Below are 15,270 nucleotides of genomic sequence, written 5' to 3'. Positions count from 1 at the left end.
GCGTGGCGTGTTCCAGAGAGCCTCCAGGGTTGTCATAATTCGACGAAGGGTGTGGAATTTCACACGGTTCTGATATCGATACACCGGCTCACCGAAACTCCCTGACCCCTGATAATTCGGGAGGTATAAAGTTTGTCGCAACTGTTGATACGAGGAGGCCTGGCGATCGAGCAAAGTGCTTTTTGGTTGCCCTTGATAGGGGTTCTCGCGCATGACTCACGAGACGAGCGATGATCAGTGACTAACGAGTTTCGGTTTCACCCCATTCCAATTTTCAAATTTTACAAAACTAATTAGCAATACCAGCTGCGGAGGCTTATTGCGAGACACGCTTCATGACAACTGAAATTGAGACGAAGAAGATCTCTCTCTCTCTCTCTCTCTCTCTCTCTCTCTCTCTCTCTCTCTCTCTCTCTCTAGCGCATTCTCTTTTTCTCCCTATCGTGCGACACCCGGAAAGCAGGCGTGTATCCACCTCTACTTACATTTTACACACATCCCCACGTGTAGCATCGCACGCCTCGTAAATCTTCCAGCTCGTAAACTCTCCTGAGCATACATATACCTACATATGTATACGTATATATATACCTACGTACAATTTTATGAAACGAATTGCGAAACATGTTGCAGATACCCCCTCTTTTTTTTTTTGTTTTTATTGTTTTTTCGAACCGCCCAAAACCCTTTCCTGTTGGTATACGAACGCTCATGAACCCCCCCTTACACACACGCACACAAGAAGGCTCTTTCATCTAATTTTCTTTCATTTGTAACGAAGAATGACGCCTAAAATGGGTGCGAATCGATATTCCGAACAGTCACGTTCCCATTGAGTCAGATCTTAACGGTTCCGCTGGTAAATACTTGGAATGAATGGTTTGAATTGCGAATGGTAAAAAATTGTCAACGAATCGAATTTAGATTACGGTGAATCTAACTTACCAGAGATATTTTCCAAGATTGGAAGCACGTGGAAAACTATGTATAAGATGCATAGTCGTTTGGAAATCAAAGGATCAATGATTCCGATTCGTTAACACAGATTTCGAGCGACTTTCATTGACTTCTATTTTACAATTTCACTTTTATTGATTGCCAATGTTATCTCCGATTTTTAAACAATTTCCGAATCTTGTATAAAACCGATTTTCAGTGTATCTACTACTTCCGTGCCGGATAGAATCGCAGGTGCAATCACAGCAAATTACTGGAAATCAGTTAGAACGATGGGATCCGTTTGGGAATTAATGGAAATCACTTGGTAAACTGGAAATCAACGAAAGTGGTAAGCAAACGATAATATATGTATAAATCAATAGAATGCTGATGAATTTAAATCATTTTAAGTGATTCGAAATGGTTTCAGTTGTCACGATTGATTTATCGTTGTGTTATAAATAGGAACTTCTGTAATGTAATTGTAATTCCTTCAGTACGTCGAAAGAAACTTCCGGGAGTTTTGCACTTTGAATCAGATAATCCAGTTAGTCTTACTACATTTTTTTTTTTTTTTTTTTATCATAGTCACTCTCTTCATATTTTCGTGTAATTATTGCGATAACCCGATGCTTAGAAGTTCATTTGACTGTTATACGTGTAAATTTTTATCTAAAAACATTTAAAATCTCACGATTTATGATTTTTTTGAGTGAAATAACTGATGTTTTTGTCAATCTATTACTTTGCACATTTTTTTTTCTTTCACTTACTGACAATGGAACTTACTTTAAAAAAAGCTATTCTACCAGCAAATCTAATACCTGAAGAGTGCTTCAGAATTTTTCCAAGTAATTCGGTTGAATATTTTCTTCACTAGACAATGATTAACAGAATGGGGTCAGATTGACCCAGTACGCTACGTATACTGATCACTCGTGAGTAAAATTGTTTTCGTACAAAATGCTAAATATGTATAGTTTTTTGAGAAAAAAATTGTACATTTTCATGAAAATTTTTATTGTTTTATTAAAATACTTACAAGCCACCACAAGTTTTAAAGAAAATTAATAATTCTTTGAAAAAAAAAAACTATGCAACCTTACAATTTTTTAAGAAATGTTTCAATTTCCCGAAAAATTTTAAATTACTATAAATTTTTATCTCGGGCTACTAGTTTTTCCTAATAGAAACTGAAACATTTTAGTTTTGTCAAAAAGCAAAACGTGTTAGTTTTTGCGGGAAATCTGATCAACCCAAAACACGCCGGTACTTTTCGCAAGAGTCGTCGAAGGCAAAGTACTACCCTGGTGAAAATTTCTACTTCTACAAATTTTTACAGAATTTATAAAATTTCGTATTATTTCGTAGAAAATTGTATAGTATGCATTCATAGTTTTTCGTATATAGAGAATTGTTAATTTACTTTGAAAATACTACCAGCTTGTAGATATCTTACCGAAAAAAAAAAAAACAGAAATTTTTTTCGTGAAAATCTACAATTTTTTCTGAAATACCATATCCATACAAAAATTTTTTCCTACCGAATTCTGCGAAATGTCTTAATTTCCCGGAAAAAAAAAAATTGGTTAAAAATCGTAGAGAAATCGTTTTCACCAGGGTAGTCTCCGGGGCTCAGTCGTCTCGCATAAAATTCGTAACAAAAAAAAAAAGAAAAAAATAAAAGAAAAACGTCGGGGCAGGAGGCCGGGTTTTCGTCAAGGAGTAGGGGGAGAAGGAGGAGGAGAAGGAGGCCGTGAAACGTGGCAACACCGCGCTACCCCCACCAGAGGGCGTCGGGCAGGATGCGCGCGCAACTCGGCCGGCGTTTCGTCCCACCGTCGCGGTCAATACTCCAGGCGTCGCGACGGGGAAAGCACGTCAGGATCGAGCAGCGAGCGTCGCGATCGGCAAGCGAACGGACGACACAGAGCTCGCAGCACTGAGCAGTTCGTTTCTAGCGTGCGGCCGGAGCGGATTTCGGTATAGAACCGGCGCCCGCGGAGAGATTCGTTGTTTAGACATTGATCGGTAATAAGCGGTGAAAATCGTGGGATTCGAATTGCGTTCCAAAGTCGCGGGAATCATATTTGAATTTCGAATTTCGATCGTGAGAGACAGAGGGATGGATTGAAGACGGCGCGCGTGAACGAGGGATAGAAACAGTGTCTGAGAAGCTGTTGTGCCTGCGGCTGTGTTGTTGGTTCTTGTTCTCCGTTTGTTGTTTGTTTGTTGTTGCTGTTGCTGTTGTTGTTGTTGTTGTTGTTTGTGGTGCGCGCGTGGGGGGCAAAAGTGTTTGGTTTAGTGTAGAGTGCGGCGGTAAAGTGTGGCCTCTTTTCGACTCTCGCCACTTATCGCGAGGGCTAGAAAGAACAAGAAGAAGCAGCTACGCTATGTCTAGGTTCGACTGAACATGCCGGCATCCTCATCTCCTAACAGCTATCGAGACGCGGCCGGCCTCATGGATGTATGGATACTCTTCCTCGCAATTGCCGGTGAGTTTGTTTCCTTCTTTACCGCGTTAATAAAGTGCGCACCGTCTTCATTTGTTTTTCCCACAATTGCCGGTCAGTTTGCTTCTTCCCTCTTTACGCGCTCTTTGCGCTGCCCTGTCTTCATTTGTTTTTCTCGCTATTGTGCCGGTAAGCTCACTCACCTTTTTACCGATCTTTTTCGTTTTACCTGTGTAATCATTATACCACTTATTGTGTGCTGAAAAAAATCGGCCATCTCGTTGCCTGCTAGACGCGCGCACGTGGGAATTTACATATCGAGAAACGCGTAACGCACGCCGTCTTCTCTTCTTCCTCTTTCTCTTCCTCTTCTTCGCCTGCGTTCTCAGTGATCGAAACTCGCCGCGGAAGAAGAGCGTGTGCCGCCTTTATCTCTCGGAATGCGGTTATGCATCTGCCGCCACTCTTCGAGGTCGGCGAGGTCGCTCTGCTTCCGCGGTGTGTATATATGTATATATATATATATATATATATATATATATATACTCTGGGATCCTCGTCGGCGTGGTTGTTTTGTTTGTTCTCCTTCTCTTCTTATTTCGTCAGTTTTCCACTTGGCGCTGCTCTGATTTTTCTTATTTTTCCGGCTTCCCATACATTGAGAGGGAATCTTTCACATAAATTTCCTTAAGATCGAAGGGAGAAGGGTGTCCATTTTATTCTAGAGAGTATAGTTTTCACTCATTTCGCCTGTTAAGTATTACTTTACGCACTTGAGAAATGAAACAATCGAATCGAAGCCAATTACGACTTCCACGTGTACACAGATAACTGCAATTTCTACGGCTTGATTGAAAATCAAAGATTTTCTGAATTCGGATGACGAAAGAGTATGAATCGTTGAAATGGGTACCTATTGCGTCTAAAATTCTCAGTTTTATGGTTTTTGGCTGGCTTGCCGAGTTTCGTTTAAGCTTCATGATCTTGTGATTGTAGAAATTTTTATCAAGCTTAATCGATCGAAATTTTTTCTCTACCAACCATAAAATATCCTAAAATTTTTATTATCTCATGGTAATAATTTGATTATAATAATTAAGAATCTTTATTGATGATAATTTGATCTATTTTAATTTATAATAATACATTTGCTATTGACTATTCTTTGACCTCTAATATTCTGAATAACTTTAAAAGATACTTGACAATTTTCACTCCGATAAAATAATTTCGCTCTTCTCTGCTTCATCCGAGCGATATTATGAAAGTCGATTAAACCTTTTGGGAATCATCCGCTGTGCAAAGTGATTTTTTTTATTTGTCTCTTTTCGTTCAAGATTCGAATTATCTTTAAAAAAAAATTTAGAAAATTCTCTAATAGAAGAAAAAAACATATCGAAACTGTCTATCACTTATTCAATCCCTTCAAATTTTGTTCTAAAACTGCAAAATAGTTGTTTTATAAATTTTATTATTTGTTTTTTTTCCCCCCTATTATATCGCGTTACCTTAAAGTTACTAACTTTAGCCTCGTTGGAATCAGGAGGTACGGAAAAAGTCCTGACATGCTTCTACGCGTTAAATAAAAACTTGTTATCTTGCAATTCTAGGATGACCAGAAATTAAAAAAACTATTAACAAAGCATAAATAAACTCAGATTTAGTAAATTCAACTTATCCAAAGCTGCAAAATAGTCATTTTAGTAACGTTACTGTAACAACGTTAATGTATGCTTAGGCAAGTGTTCGTTACTCCGCACCTTTAAGATCGTCGGAAATTTCTGACAAACCGTTATAAAAAAAAAAAAAAAAAACGGACTCATATATATTTTTAAAAGGTAAAACTCCTTCAAAGACGTCGTTCGATTATTGCACAGTAACGATTTAAAACCCTCACGTTTCCTCAGCCTCGTTCGTTATACCCTCATTCTTTTTTTCTTTTCTTTTTTTCTTCTGTTCGGAGCTGAACTGGATCCCGGAAAACGTTTTTTCGCCACGTTGTTTTTTTTTTTTTTTTTTTTGTCTTCTTGGCTGCACCCCGCCGCCATCTCGAAGCCGGCATTTGTTCCTCGATCCACATTCATTCAAAAATTTGGCTTCGCGTTACCTAGATCGAAGGGCTGCAAGCCGTAAATACGATTCCTTCATGCTTCCTCCTCCTCCTCCTCCTCCTCCTCCTCCTCCTTTTTCGACTGATGAGTGTATTTCTGGATTTGGTACATGCATGACGTGCAATTCCGCAACATTCCTCCACGATCATCCATCTTCTCTGGTAATTTCGTTCATTTCATTTATTTGATTCATTTCATTAATTTCTCGTTTGGTTAACTTTTTCGATCGCGTGCTCCAATCTTACGCTGCAGCTTTTCTTATTGTTATAATTAGACTATTAACACACGATCATACTACCAACGCAATTGTTAGGCATTTGCTTATTCTTTTTACTCGAAGCTCAACGGAAACCTTCGAGTATACTTAGTTCATTATTTTACCATTAGATTCATTGAATAGGAAGATCATAAGACGAATATCAATATATATAGCAAGTAAAATCGTCTCTTTGTTTTAAATATATATATATATAATGCGTAATTCAAGCCATTCACGTAGAATTTTTCTCTCTCTTCAAGTGATCGGTTTCTATGAATTCAGTATACTTGTTTCAGTTCGTTGTTACGTAAAAGATCGTTTTATTCTTTTATTATTTTTTGCTTTCTTCTTCTATTATTATTATTATAATTATAATTATAATTATGCTTGTTTTAAAGGAACAAGATAAAGATGGACTAATTCTTGTATACTAGTAACAATAATTGACAGCAATTTCTTTTTAACCGGAAAACGTGTGTGAAAAAGGAAAAAAACAGTGAAATGGAACGATGAAAAAAAAATAAAAAAAAATCGGAGGTCACAATTTGAACTCTGTCTTGTTTTTCGAGTCTTTCGACGAATTGAGCCGACGTTTTTCTTCCTCCAGCTGTTTACAAAATAATCCTGCGCATATCTCGGTGTGCTCCCTCCCTTCCTTCTGCAACGTTTAGTTTCTTCTTCTTCTTCTTCTTCCTCTTCTTTTATTTTATTTTGTTCATTTGCTTGAAGCTGATGCTGCTTTCGCCGTCTCTCTCTCGTTCTCTGTTTCTCTCTCTATATCTGGCAGCAGCGTCTTTAAGGCCACTCTCGGGAAAGCAGGCAGGCAAGCGAAGTGGCGCCAGTCCTGCTGAAGAAGTCCTGAAGGTACACGAGCTGCGCACCAGATGAGATTACGAGTAGCGACGACGGCTGATGGCCAGATTTTTTTTTTTTTCCCTTCGCTTTATTCCTAACCCGCGCAGGGTGTCTATAGATATGTATATACATATATATATATATAGCTGTTAGGGAAATATGGAAAATCGAAAATTGTCAGGGAATTTGCATATTATTTCTGGAAAATGCTGGAATTTTTTTAGTACTGAGAAGTCGAGATGGGTGGTGGAAGGAAAAATCGAAGAACGAGAGTAAATTTGTTGATAAATTCGAAAGCAATGTATAATTTAATAAAAACTCAAGTTTCGTTACGTTCAGTCGCGTTTGTTGGTAACGATATGTGTTTAATAGAAAAACTCGCGATTTTTATTTTTTTATTTTTACAGTAGCATTGAAGGAACGAATATTCGAAAATATGAGTATCTTTTGTTTTATTACGGTCTATCGAATTTCATATAATTCCAAAATCAAGTTGTAATGTAGACGTAACGCTTTTTCGTTACGATAACGTTACCAACTTCAACGTAGAAAAAAAAAAAAAAAAAAAAAACTGGTCGTTTTTAAACTTTAAAATTACATCATTAACAAAATCAGATTTGATAATTATGTATGTATTTTTTTTTTTTTTTTTTTACATATATTTTCGTCTTGCTCGATATTGAATTCATTGATTGTCAGTCCTTATCTTTTCATTGTGGAATTGTTATGTATATATATATATATATATATATATATATGTATGTATATTATGGCGGTCCTTATTAAGGGTGTTGACGAATTTTTGCCGCTCACCCACCAAATCAACCTCAAATAATTCTAAAACAATTGCCTAATTTCTTCAGATTTTTACCTCAACTCTGGGATAGATCGCTTTGTGATCGAAGTTTCTTATCCGGAAATGACGTTGGAAAAACTTGTTACTTCGGTAATATATTTTGTTGAAAGAGTAATAATATTGAGAAAAAAATCTGTAACTGCGAGGTTTTAGTGGGCATCAGTGCTACTGTCTGTAACAAAAAAATTTACATCACGATACCAGAAAATCTGGACGAATTGCACATCCTCTAAATGCAAAAAAAAAAAAAAAAAAAAGTCAAATTTCGAGGGTGTGGAATTCGTCGAGACTGAGCGGTATGATTATGTGAATTTTTTTTCCCAGACAGTATAAGCAATAATGCCGACTAAAACCTCACGGTAATACAAATTTTTTTCAACATAATGACTTTTACAATAAAATATATAATACTGAGAAAAAAAAAAAGAGTTTTTCCCATGTTATTTCCATATGAAACTTCGACCACAAAACGGAGACTGTCTTAAAGTCGAGGTAATAAAAATTTTTTTTTTTAAATTCGGCGATTGTTTTTTAATTATTTAAAGTTGATTCGGGGGATGGGGCGGCAAATATTCGGCAAAACCCTAAATAAGGAACACCCTAAATTTTATATTGTAATTTATACTACCGCACCACCACTACTACTTTGGAAATTGCGAAGGACGACCAGCAGCAGCCTTATAGTTAGTTCTTTTTTTCGTCGTGCACGGTGTCACGTTTTTCACCATCGATCCAACCGGGAGGAATCTTTCTCTTTTCTTCTCTAGCCTTTCCATCTATTCTCTAGACTTTTCTCTCTCCTCTGTCAGTTTTCACGACTCACGAGGCTTGGAGTCGTTTTTTGGGGTGTATAAGTTTCAAGGGTGGGTGTGGAGTCTCTGCATGCACCTCGTTTCTCTGTAAGACGAAGAAATAAAAAGAGAAAGAGAAGGAGAGAGAGAGAGAGAGAGAGAGAGAGAGAAAGATGGAGAAAAATCGGCAAAATCAATAGCACCGAAAGGATATGAACCCCCTCTTTACACTACCTATACAGGGTGTCTAAAGCTCGTTGAATATTCTTAAATCCTCTCTGGAATTATCCTGGAAAAAAAAAGAAAACTCTTCTCCTTCATTAAGTCTTGTACTGAAAAAGTCCTGGAATATTTTTATTTGTCTTGGGAAAATTGGCGCGTTATATGTTTCTTATTAAAAACTGCGACAGTTCGTTTATGAAACGCGACCTCGAATGCTTCAAATTTTATAGCAGACGACGGACCGTGCATGCAGTCCTTAGCAATTCACTCTTTGTATACATATATGTACATAAATTACTATTATATATAAATTATTTTTATTCAACACCTAGCAAACTTATCTTGTATCCTTGAAAATTCAGAGGAAAACGAAATTAATTAAATCCTTGATTTTTTTTTTTTTTTTTGTTTTTTGTTTCTTGTTTTACTAACTACTTGTCCCGGAATTTCCTGGAATAATTCTGGAATCTAAATTATCGATTACAGTTGAGAAAGAGGAGAAATAAAAAAGCCTGCTAGTGTCATTTTCTTCTTAGACTTCTAAAAAAAAAAAAAAAAAAATACGAGAGTTTTCTTCTTCTTCTTCTTCAAAAAAATATCGCCCTTGACATGTATATATATATATACTTTTTGGAGATTTTATTTGTAAATCGTTCAATTGCCTGCAAAAATATTTATTGCTCTTTACGATGCGTCAATGCGTTGTTGAGTAATAAAATTCCAAAGTAAATGAAAAAAAAAAAGAAAAGAAAAGAAAAGAAAAGAAAAGAAAGTCGCAAGTTAAATAGGCACCTCTTAATATTAATATTAGGATCCGAAACTTTTACAGAATTTCTTCTTTCGTCATCTTGAACGATATTTTCAAAATATTCATTTTTTTTTTTGGCCCACCCTAATATGTATATATATATATATTAGGGTGTCGCAAAAAACCGACTATTTTTTTTTTTTTTTCCGAGTCTCGTGTGACAAAATGTTAGTTTTTGATGTTTTAAGAGCCCACTCCAAAGGGCAGCTCAAACAAAAAAAAAAACAATTTTAAAAGGTCGCTTCAAATTTTTTAAAATGTCAATAATCGTAAATAAATTCAATTAAAAAGATTATCTCTTAGCTCTTAAAACATCAAAAATTAACATTTTGTCACACAAGACTTGAAAAAAAAAAAAAAAAATAGTCAGTTTTTTTGCGTTACCCTAATATATATATATATATATACCATATATATACGATATATATATATGTATAACTTATGGATATAAACAAGTTGCGTAATTAATCGCAAGTGTTAATTAAAATTTCGATCAAGTTGGCGGAAATTGGAAGTGCCATTTTATCCCGCCTCGCCTCGCCTCGTCGCGTCCAGCAGCAGTGGCTCGTAATTTTCTTTCTTTCTCTCTCTCTCTCTCTCTCTCTTTCTCTCTTTCTCTCCTTCCCTCCGTTTCTCTATTTCTCGCCCCCTGCTTCCTTTTCGGTGTGAAAATGTTTTTTCCATTTCGTTTTCTTCGTTCCTCCCTCCACCCCCGCCCTCTTTGTCCTCCTCTTTCCCCCTTCTTTCTTTTCGTCTTATCATCTCTTTCTCTATTCCCTCATCGCGTCGTCCCCGGATTTTTTTCACTTTTCTCACGGGACACGGAACCTCCTCCTCCTCCTCCTCCTCCTCCTCCTCCTCCTCCTCATCCTTTTACTCCTTTTTCTTTATCCTCGGCGTCGTCCTACTCTTATCTGTTATCAAGATTGCAGACCTTTCAGACGAGACGTGGGGTCCGGGTGTCTGGATGGCAGCTGATGATTTTACATTTTTCACGAGCCCACGCTTCGCCCTATTTCTTTCTCCCCCCTTTTTTTTTTTCTTTTTCTTCTCTTCGTTTTACTCGTTGTGCAAAACGTGAATGATATAAAAAACAATACTAAAATGTGGAAAAACGGGTTTAAGTTAGTAACACGTATATTAATTAATTCCTCGCACTGTAGACGGACTTTCATCACTATTACGAAATTTTTTAATAATCTTTTCAATTTATAATGAAAAACAGTTTACAGTTTATGCAAAATTACTTTAATTTTTATAACGCGGTAGTATTCCATGGTTTTTTGGGCTCGCTGATTACGAATCTGAAATCAGATCTCAATAATTCAATTTCGAATTTAGTTAAATCCGGCCAAAAAACTCTTATTCAGTGGTTTTCCAGATCGCTGATTGAATTCGTCGTAATGAATTTTTGAAATCTGACGATTTTGACGACTTTTTTTCAATCAATCTGTTTCTAATAATAATAATAATGATAATTTACGTAATATCGCAGTAATTACTCTCGAGTATTGATCACTTATTAGTATACTAGCAAAAGTCGGAAATAAAAAAAAAAAATAATAATAACAAAAAATAACAACCGCAGAGAAATATGGCGAAAAGTTGTTGAAATATATATAAAAAATGGTTGTAAAATGGGTGGTAAGCATACTTACCACCATGACTCGAAGGGTTAAAGCTACTAAATAAACGACGAGAGTATGTTATACCTTCTAAAATTTCTGCGTCGTTATACTTGAACGTTAAATAAACTTTAACTTCAACTAACTGTTAGCTATTATACACCTGCCGTGTATCTTAATCTTTGGGCTACGTTTTAAACTTCACATACTCGTGTATATACTCTAGTGTACATATATGCATACAACACATCTTTTTAAATGTATAGAAAATAATTGAAAAATAAATATAAATAAAGTTTTTAACAATTTGCAAAGAAGTTTGAAGTTTTTACTCTTCTTTTCTCTTCATCCTTAAATATTGATTTCAATGCTCGTAATGATTCGTGACCCCCGAACAAACCTCGAGGACAACGTCACGTGTAACAACCCCGGTCAATAGTTTGCGGTCGTTCGTATCTATCGATCCTCCTGTGTGTGGTCGCGTGTGTGTGTGTGTGTATACGCTTTGACAATTTCACACGCGCACTCGTCCTGATATTTGGGCTTTTCTTGCTCCGTTTCACCAAATCCCTGTCGAGTTGGTAGTTATTTATTTATTTTTTTTCCATAGAGTGTAACAGAAATGTAGCCTTGAATTTTCAACATCTTATTGAAAAATTTTCGAAACATTTCTTTGGATTGTTGTTGTTGTTGTTGTCGTTTGTTTTTCTTCTTTAACCCTGATTGGTTACTTTATGGTGTGAATAACACCCCCCAAAAAATTTTGAAAAACTTCTCTAATAGAGTGTTCCTTATAGTATCACCTTAACTTTGCCGATTTTTGTACAATATTTAAAGAATTAATTTTGGTTGCGAAATATGAGAAATCTTTTTCCGTGATCCTTGAACAATACGTAGATATTTTTTGTATAGATTTTGTAGACCTCACTGTTGAAGCGAGATCGAAAAGTTTTCTTGGAGTTGGGGTGAATTTCAACCTGTTCGACCGTCACGCGATTCAATCTTCTCTCAGTCGAATATGTATATTTATAATAATAATAATGTATGGCGGCAGAAGAAGAAGAAGAATAAGAATATGACGAAAAACAAACACTGTAGTCTTGAAAATAAAAACATTAACAATTTATAATAAAATAACTGTCGATTGTTGTTGTAGGGTATAAAAGTTGACACTAAAAATCATTAATTATTATCATCATCATCATTTTTGCACTATTTTGCATGTGTTTGGTTAAAGGTGTTAACAACAACAACAACAACAACGATGAAATTTTTCCGTATATTCTTTACGAGATTTAATTTTACTTACTTTTCTTACTTTCAGAATAAAAAATCATACAACGATGTATAATAAAATTTTTGTTCTCAAAAATCAACCAAAAGCGGTATAAACTTCGTTGCCTCATTATTTATCGATCGGTGATTCGGTCTGTGTAATTACCCACAACAATAATGATCACCATTTATATTCAGAGAAGTCTATCAATTTCACTTAACAATTGTTACAATGATAACAATCGTTGCTCGTAAATATGCCCCCGAATGTTACGTAATCGTTATTGATTATTTGTCGGTAATGGATTAATTGATAAATTTCATTAATCGAATTTGAAGGCAGAGGGAAATAAATGAACGAACGAAAGTGAGGAAAGAAAGAAAAACATGAACAACAAGCCGTGAAAACAATATTTTCGCCATACTTTTCATCGCCGTGAAAAAGAACCGAGTTAGTCGTTACGTTCGACAAACTTCCTGTTTTTTTTTTTTTTTTTTTTTTTTTTATGAAGAAATTTTTTTTTTTTTTTGAATAATTGTGAAAATTGAATTCCGTTTTTTATTTTTCTAATTATTGCAAATAACGCGACATGATGTGAAAATTTTTCTAAATAGAGAAATATTATTATCATTTGAGTATAATTTAGATGAAATTTATTAATTAAACAGAGATTGATGCAAAAATGAATCGAAATCTTGGCTTGAAATAAATGAGATGTATTCAAAAAGTCTCACCGCGTAGGCGCGTGATGGGCAGAGTTTTAATGTACTCGGTCGAAGCTCGCTTCGCTTCGTGGGGAAAATTTTCATTTCTTCATCGAGAGTTATTTAATGAAAATTGACGGAACGATGTCCATCCGTACTAACTCCCTGCAGATATCCATAGGCAGATTATAATGATAGAATTTCAAATTTTCGATTTGATGTGCGGGTTGAAAAATAAATTTAGTGAAATAGAATTTTTATTTTTATATTGAATGAGAAAATTTTTAATTTTAATCAAATGAAATATACTTGGTTTTTGTAAAGTTGAAGAAGTAGGGCGTAGTTGACGAAAAATATGGTTTTTGGATTAAACTTAATAATTGATAAAAATTTATGTAGATTTTTACTTACATGTAAAATTTATGATATAAAATATAAACAATTATATTAAAAACAGTCGATATTCCCAGATCGATGTTGTTTTTACCTTCATGTTTCGGTTAGTTCCTTAAAATCTGTGACGGTTTATTGATATATTTGTTAATTGAATAATAAAGCCAATATTTGTAACTGAAAAAAAAAAAAAAAAAAATTTGACTATTTTGACTTACGACGTATAGACATTTGACGTTTAATAATTTTTTTTTTTTTTCTTCAACCAATTTACATGAAAAAAGTAAATTTTTTCCCAGTAAACTGAGATTGAAATTAGTCCTGGAAGAAGAATGTGTATTTTCGTCTAAAAAAAAAAAAAAAAAAAAAAAAACGCTGGGATATGTAGTCTGGGAATTTTATATACGTCATTGACGTGCCAGACACTCTGTATTAAAATACGTATGCGTGTGTACACTTTGCCTGGAGGATCGTCGTTTGACAAATAGACAGTCTGCTCAGATTCCCACGGGAAATGTAAAGGCTGGCACTAGTGATGCAGTGCAGAATATACCCTGAAGATGAAACGAGGGAGAGAGAGAGAGAGAGGGGGGGGGGGTGATATATTTATCGAGTTTAATTCTTACGCATCCTGCAAGCACGCAACTTGAATTTCGCTCTTTTCGAACGGTATTTTAGAGAAAAATCGCAGTCTTGTTGCCACTGAAAACGAAAGCCAATTTTCGTATCGTTGGGAGGAGATTTTTCCACCCAGAACCTCATCTTTTTTTGTTTTTATCCTTTCTATCTTCTTCAAGATCTCGCTTATTTTTTTTATATAAAGAAAAAAAATTTTCCTAGAGGTCCCTTCACATTTTTTAAAACGTCGGAAATCGTCGAAAATTGATTTTTTTTTTTTCTAAATTTTCTTTCCCTAGTTAGGGTATGATTTTATAGACAAAAAAAAAAAAAAGTTTCCGAAAGTTTCGGTTCGAAATTTGAATTTTGAAAGGTAGCTCGTAATTTTTATCAAATTTTTTGGTGCATTTCCTCAGATCTTTTCGAGCGACTTTTTAATATTCGTATTAAAATTTCATAAATGTTTTTCTTTAATTTTTCACATTTTTTCTTTTAAATATTTTCTCTCGTATCGTAACTGGCGATGATTCTCCGAGCTTTGGCCGAAAAAATTGTTGGTATTTGAGAAGAAAAAAAAAAAAAAACAAAAAAAAAACAACAACTAATTGAAAAAATTCCAGAGCTACTCCAGCGTGAACACACGCAAATTTTTACCCTCCCGAAAAGTTCCTCTGAAAACCCACAGTCATCGGATTACGCTTTTTCTCGAAAACATGTTTTTTTTTCTTTTTTTTTTCTTATCTTTCCAAGCAAAAAATGCATTACTGGGGAGAAAAAAAAAATCGTAGGAAACTTTCTAAAAAACGAAAATGTAGGTTTTGGTGTCCTCCTTAAGTTTAAGGAAGGAGAGAAAAAAAAAATGAGAAATAATTTTTACCCAAGCTGTCGGGGTGTTAATTTTCGGCGATTAACAAAAATAGATGAAAAACCGGCCTCTTGTCGAAAAGTACATTGCCGGGGAAAAAGAAGGAAGAAGAAGAAGAAGAAGAAGAGAGAAAAAAAAAAAAAGCCAAAACAAAGGTGAATTTGTTCTCGTCAAAACGCCGCTTGGGAAATTTGATTACCTTTAGTTTTGAGTCTGGTATACAAATTTCGGTGCGGCAAGAAGTTTCCATTGGTTTAAAACAAACTTTTGTCCGGCAGTGTATATTTATATATATATGTATATATATATATGACGAATCCATAAATTATAACGCAGGCGTGTATCTTCGATTACTCCAGTAACGATTTGTCATTCGCGCGATACGCGTGCGGCTTGAACATATATCACCTATGCGTACAACATACGTGTGACAGCCTTTGCGTACAAACGGTAGCCATGGGAAACAGGTTTGAATCGCCAAGGCTTATCCTGCCG

The 15,270-nt window shown here is 35.2% G+C and overlaps 1 protein-coding gene across 2 annotated transcripts in view; it reads left to right on the top strand.

Annotated features, from left to right (window-relative positions):
• Positions 1 to 3,251: 3,251 nt before the first annotated feature.
• The window catches only part of LOC124408115 (transmembrane protein 132E), a 186,957-nt gene continuing 174,938 nt past the window's right edge, over positions 3,252 to 15,270 (top strand). For both annotated transcript variants that reach the window (XM_046884824.1, XM_046884823.1), the window contains exon 1: positions 3,252 to 3,434. In XM_046884824.1, coding sequence (XP_046740780.1) covers positions 3,353 to 3,434 — 82 coding nt within the window. In that variant the 5' untranslated portion in view covers positions 3,252 to 3,352. The remainder of the gene's footprint in view (positions 3,435 to 15,270) is intronic.

The sequence above is a fragment of the Diprion similis genome, chromosome 7, assembly GCF_021155765.1.
Source record: "Diprion similis isolate iyDipSimi1 chromosome 7, iyDipSimi1.1, whole genome shotgun sequence".
Lineage (NCBI taxonomy): Eukaryota > Metazoa > Arthropoda > Insecta > Hymenoptera > Diprionidae > Diprion > Diprion similis.
The sequence above is the reverse complement of the archived record's forward strand: the minus strand, read 5'-3'. Positions and strand labels throughout refer to the sequence as shown.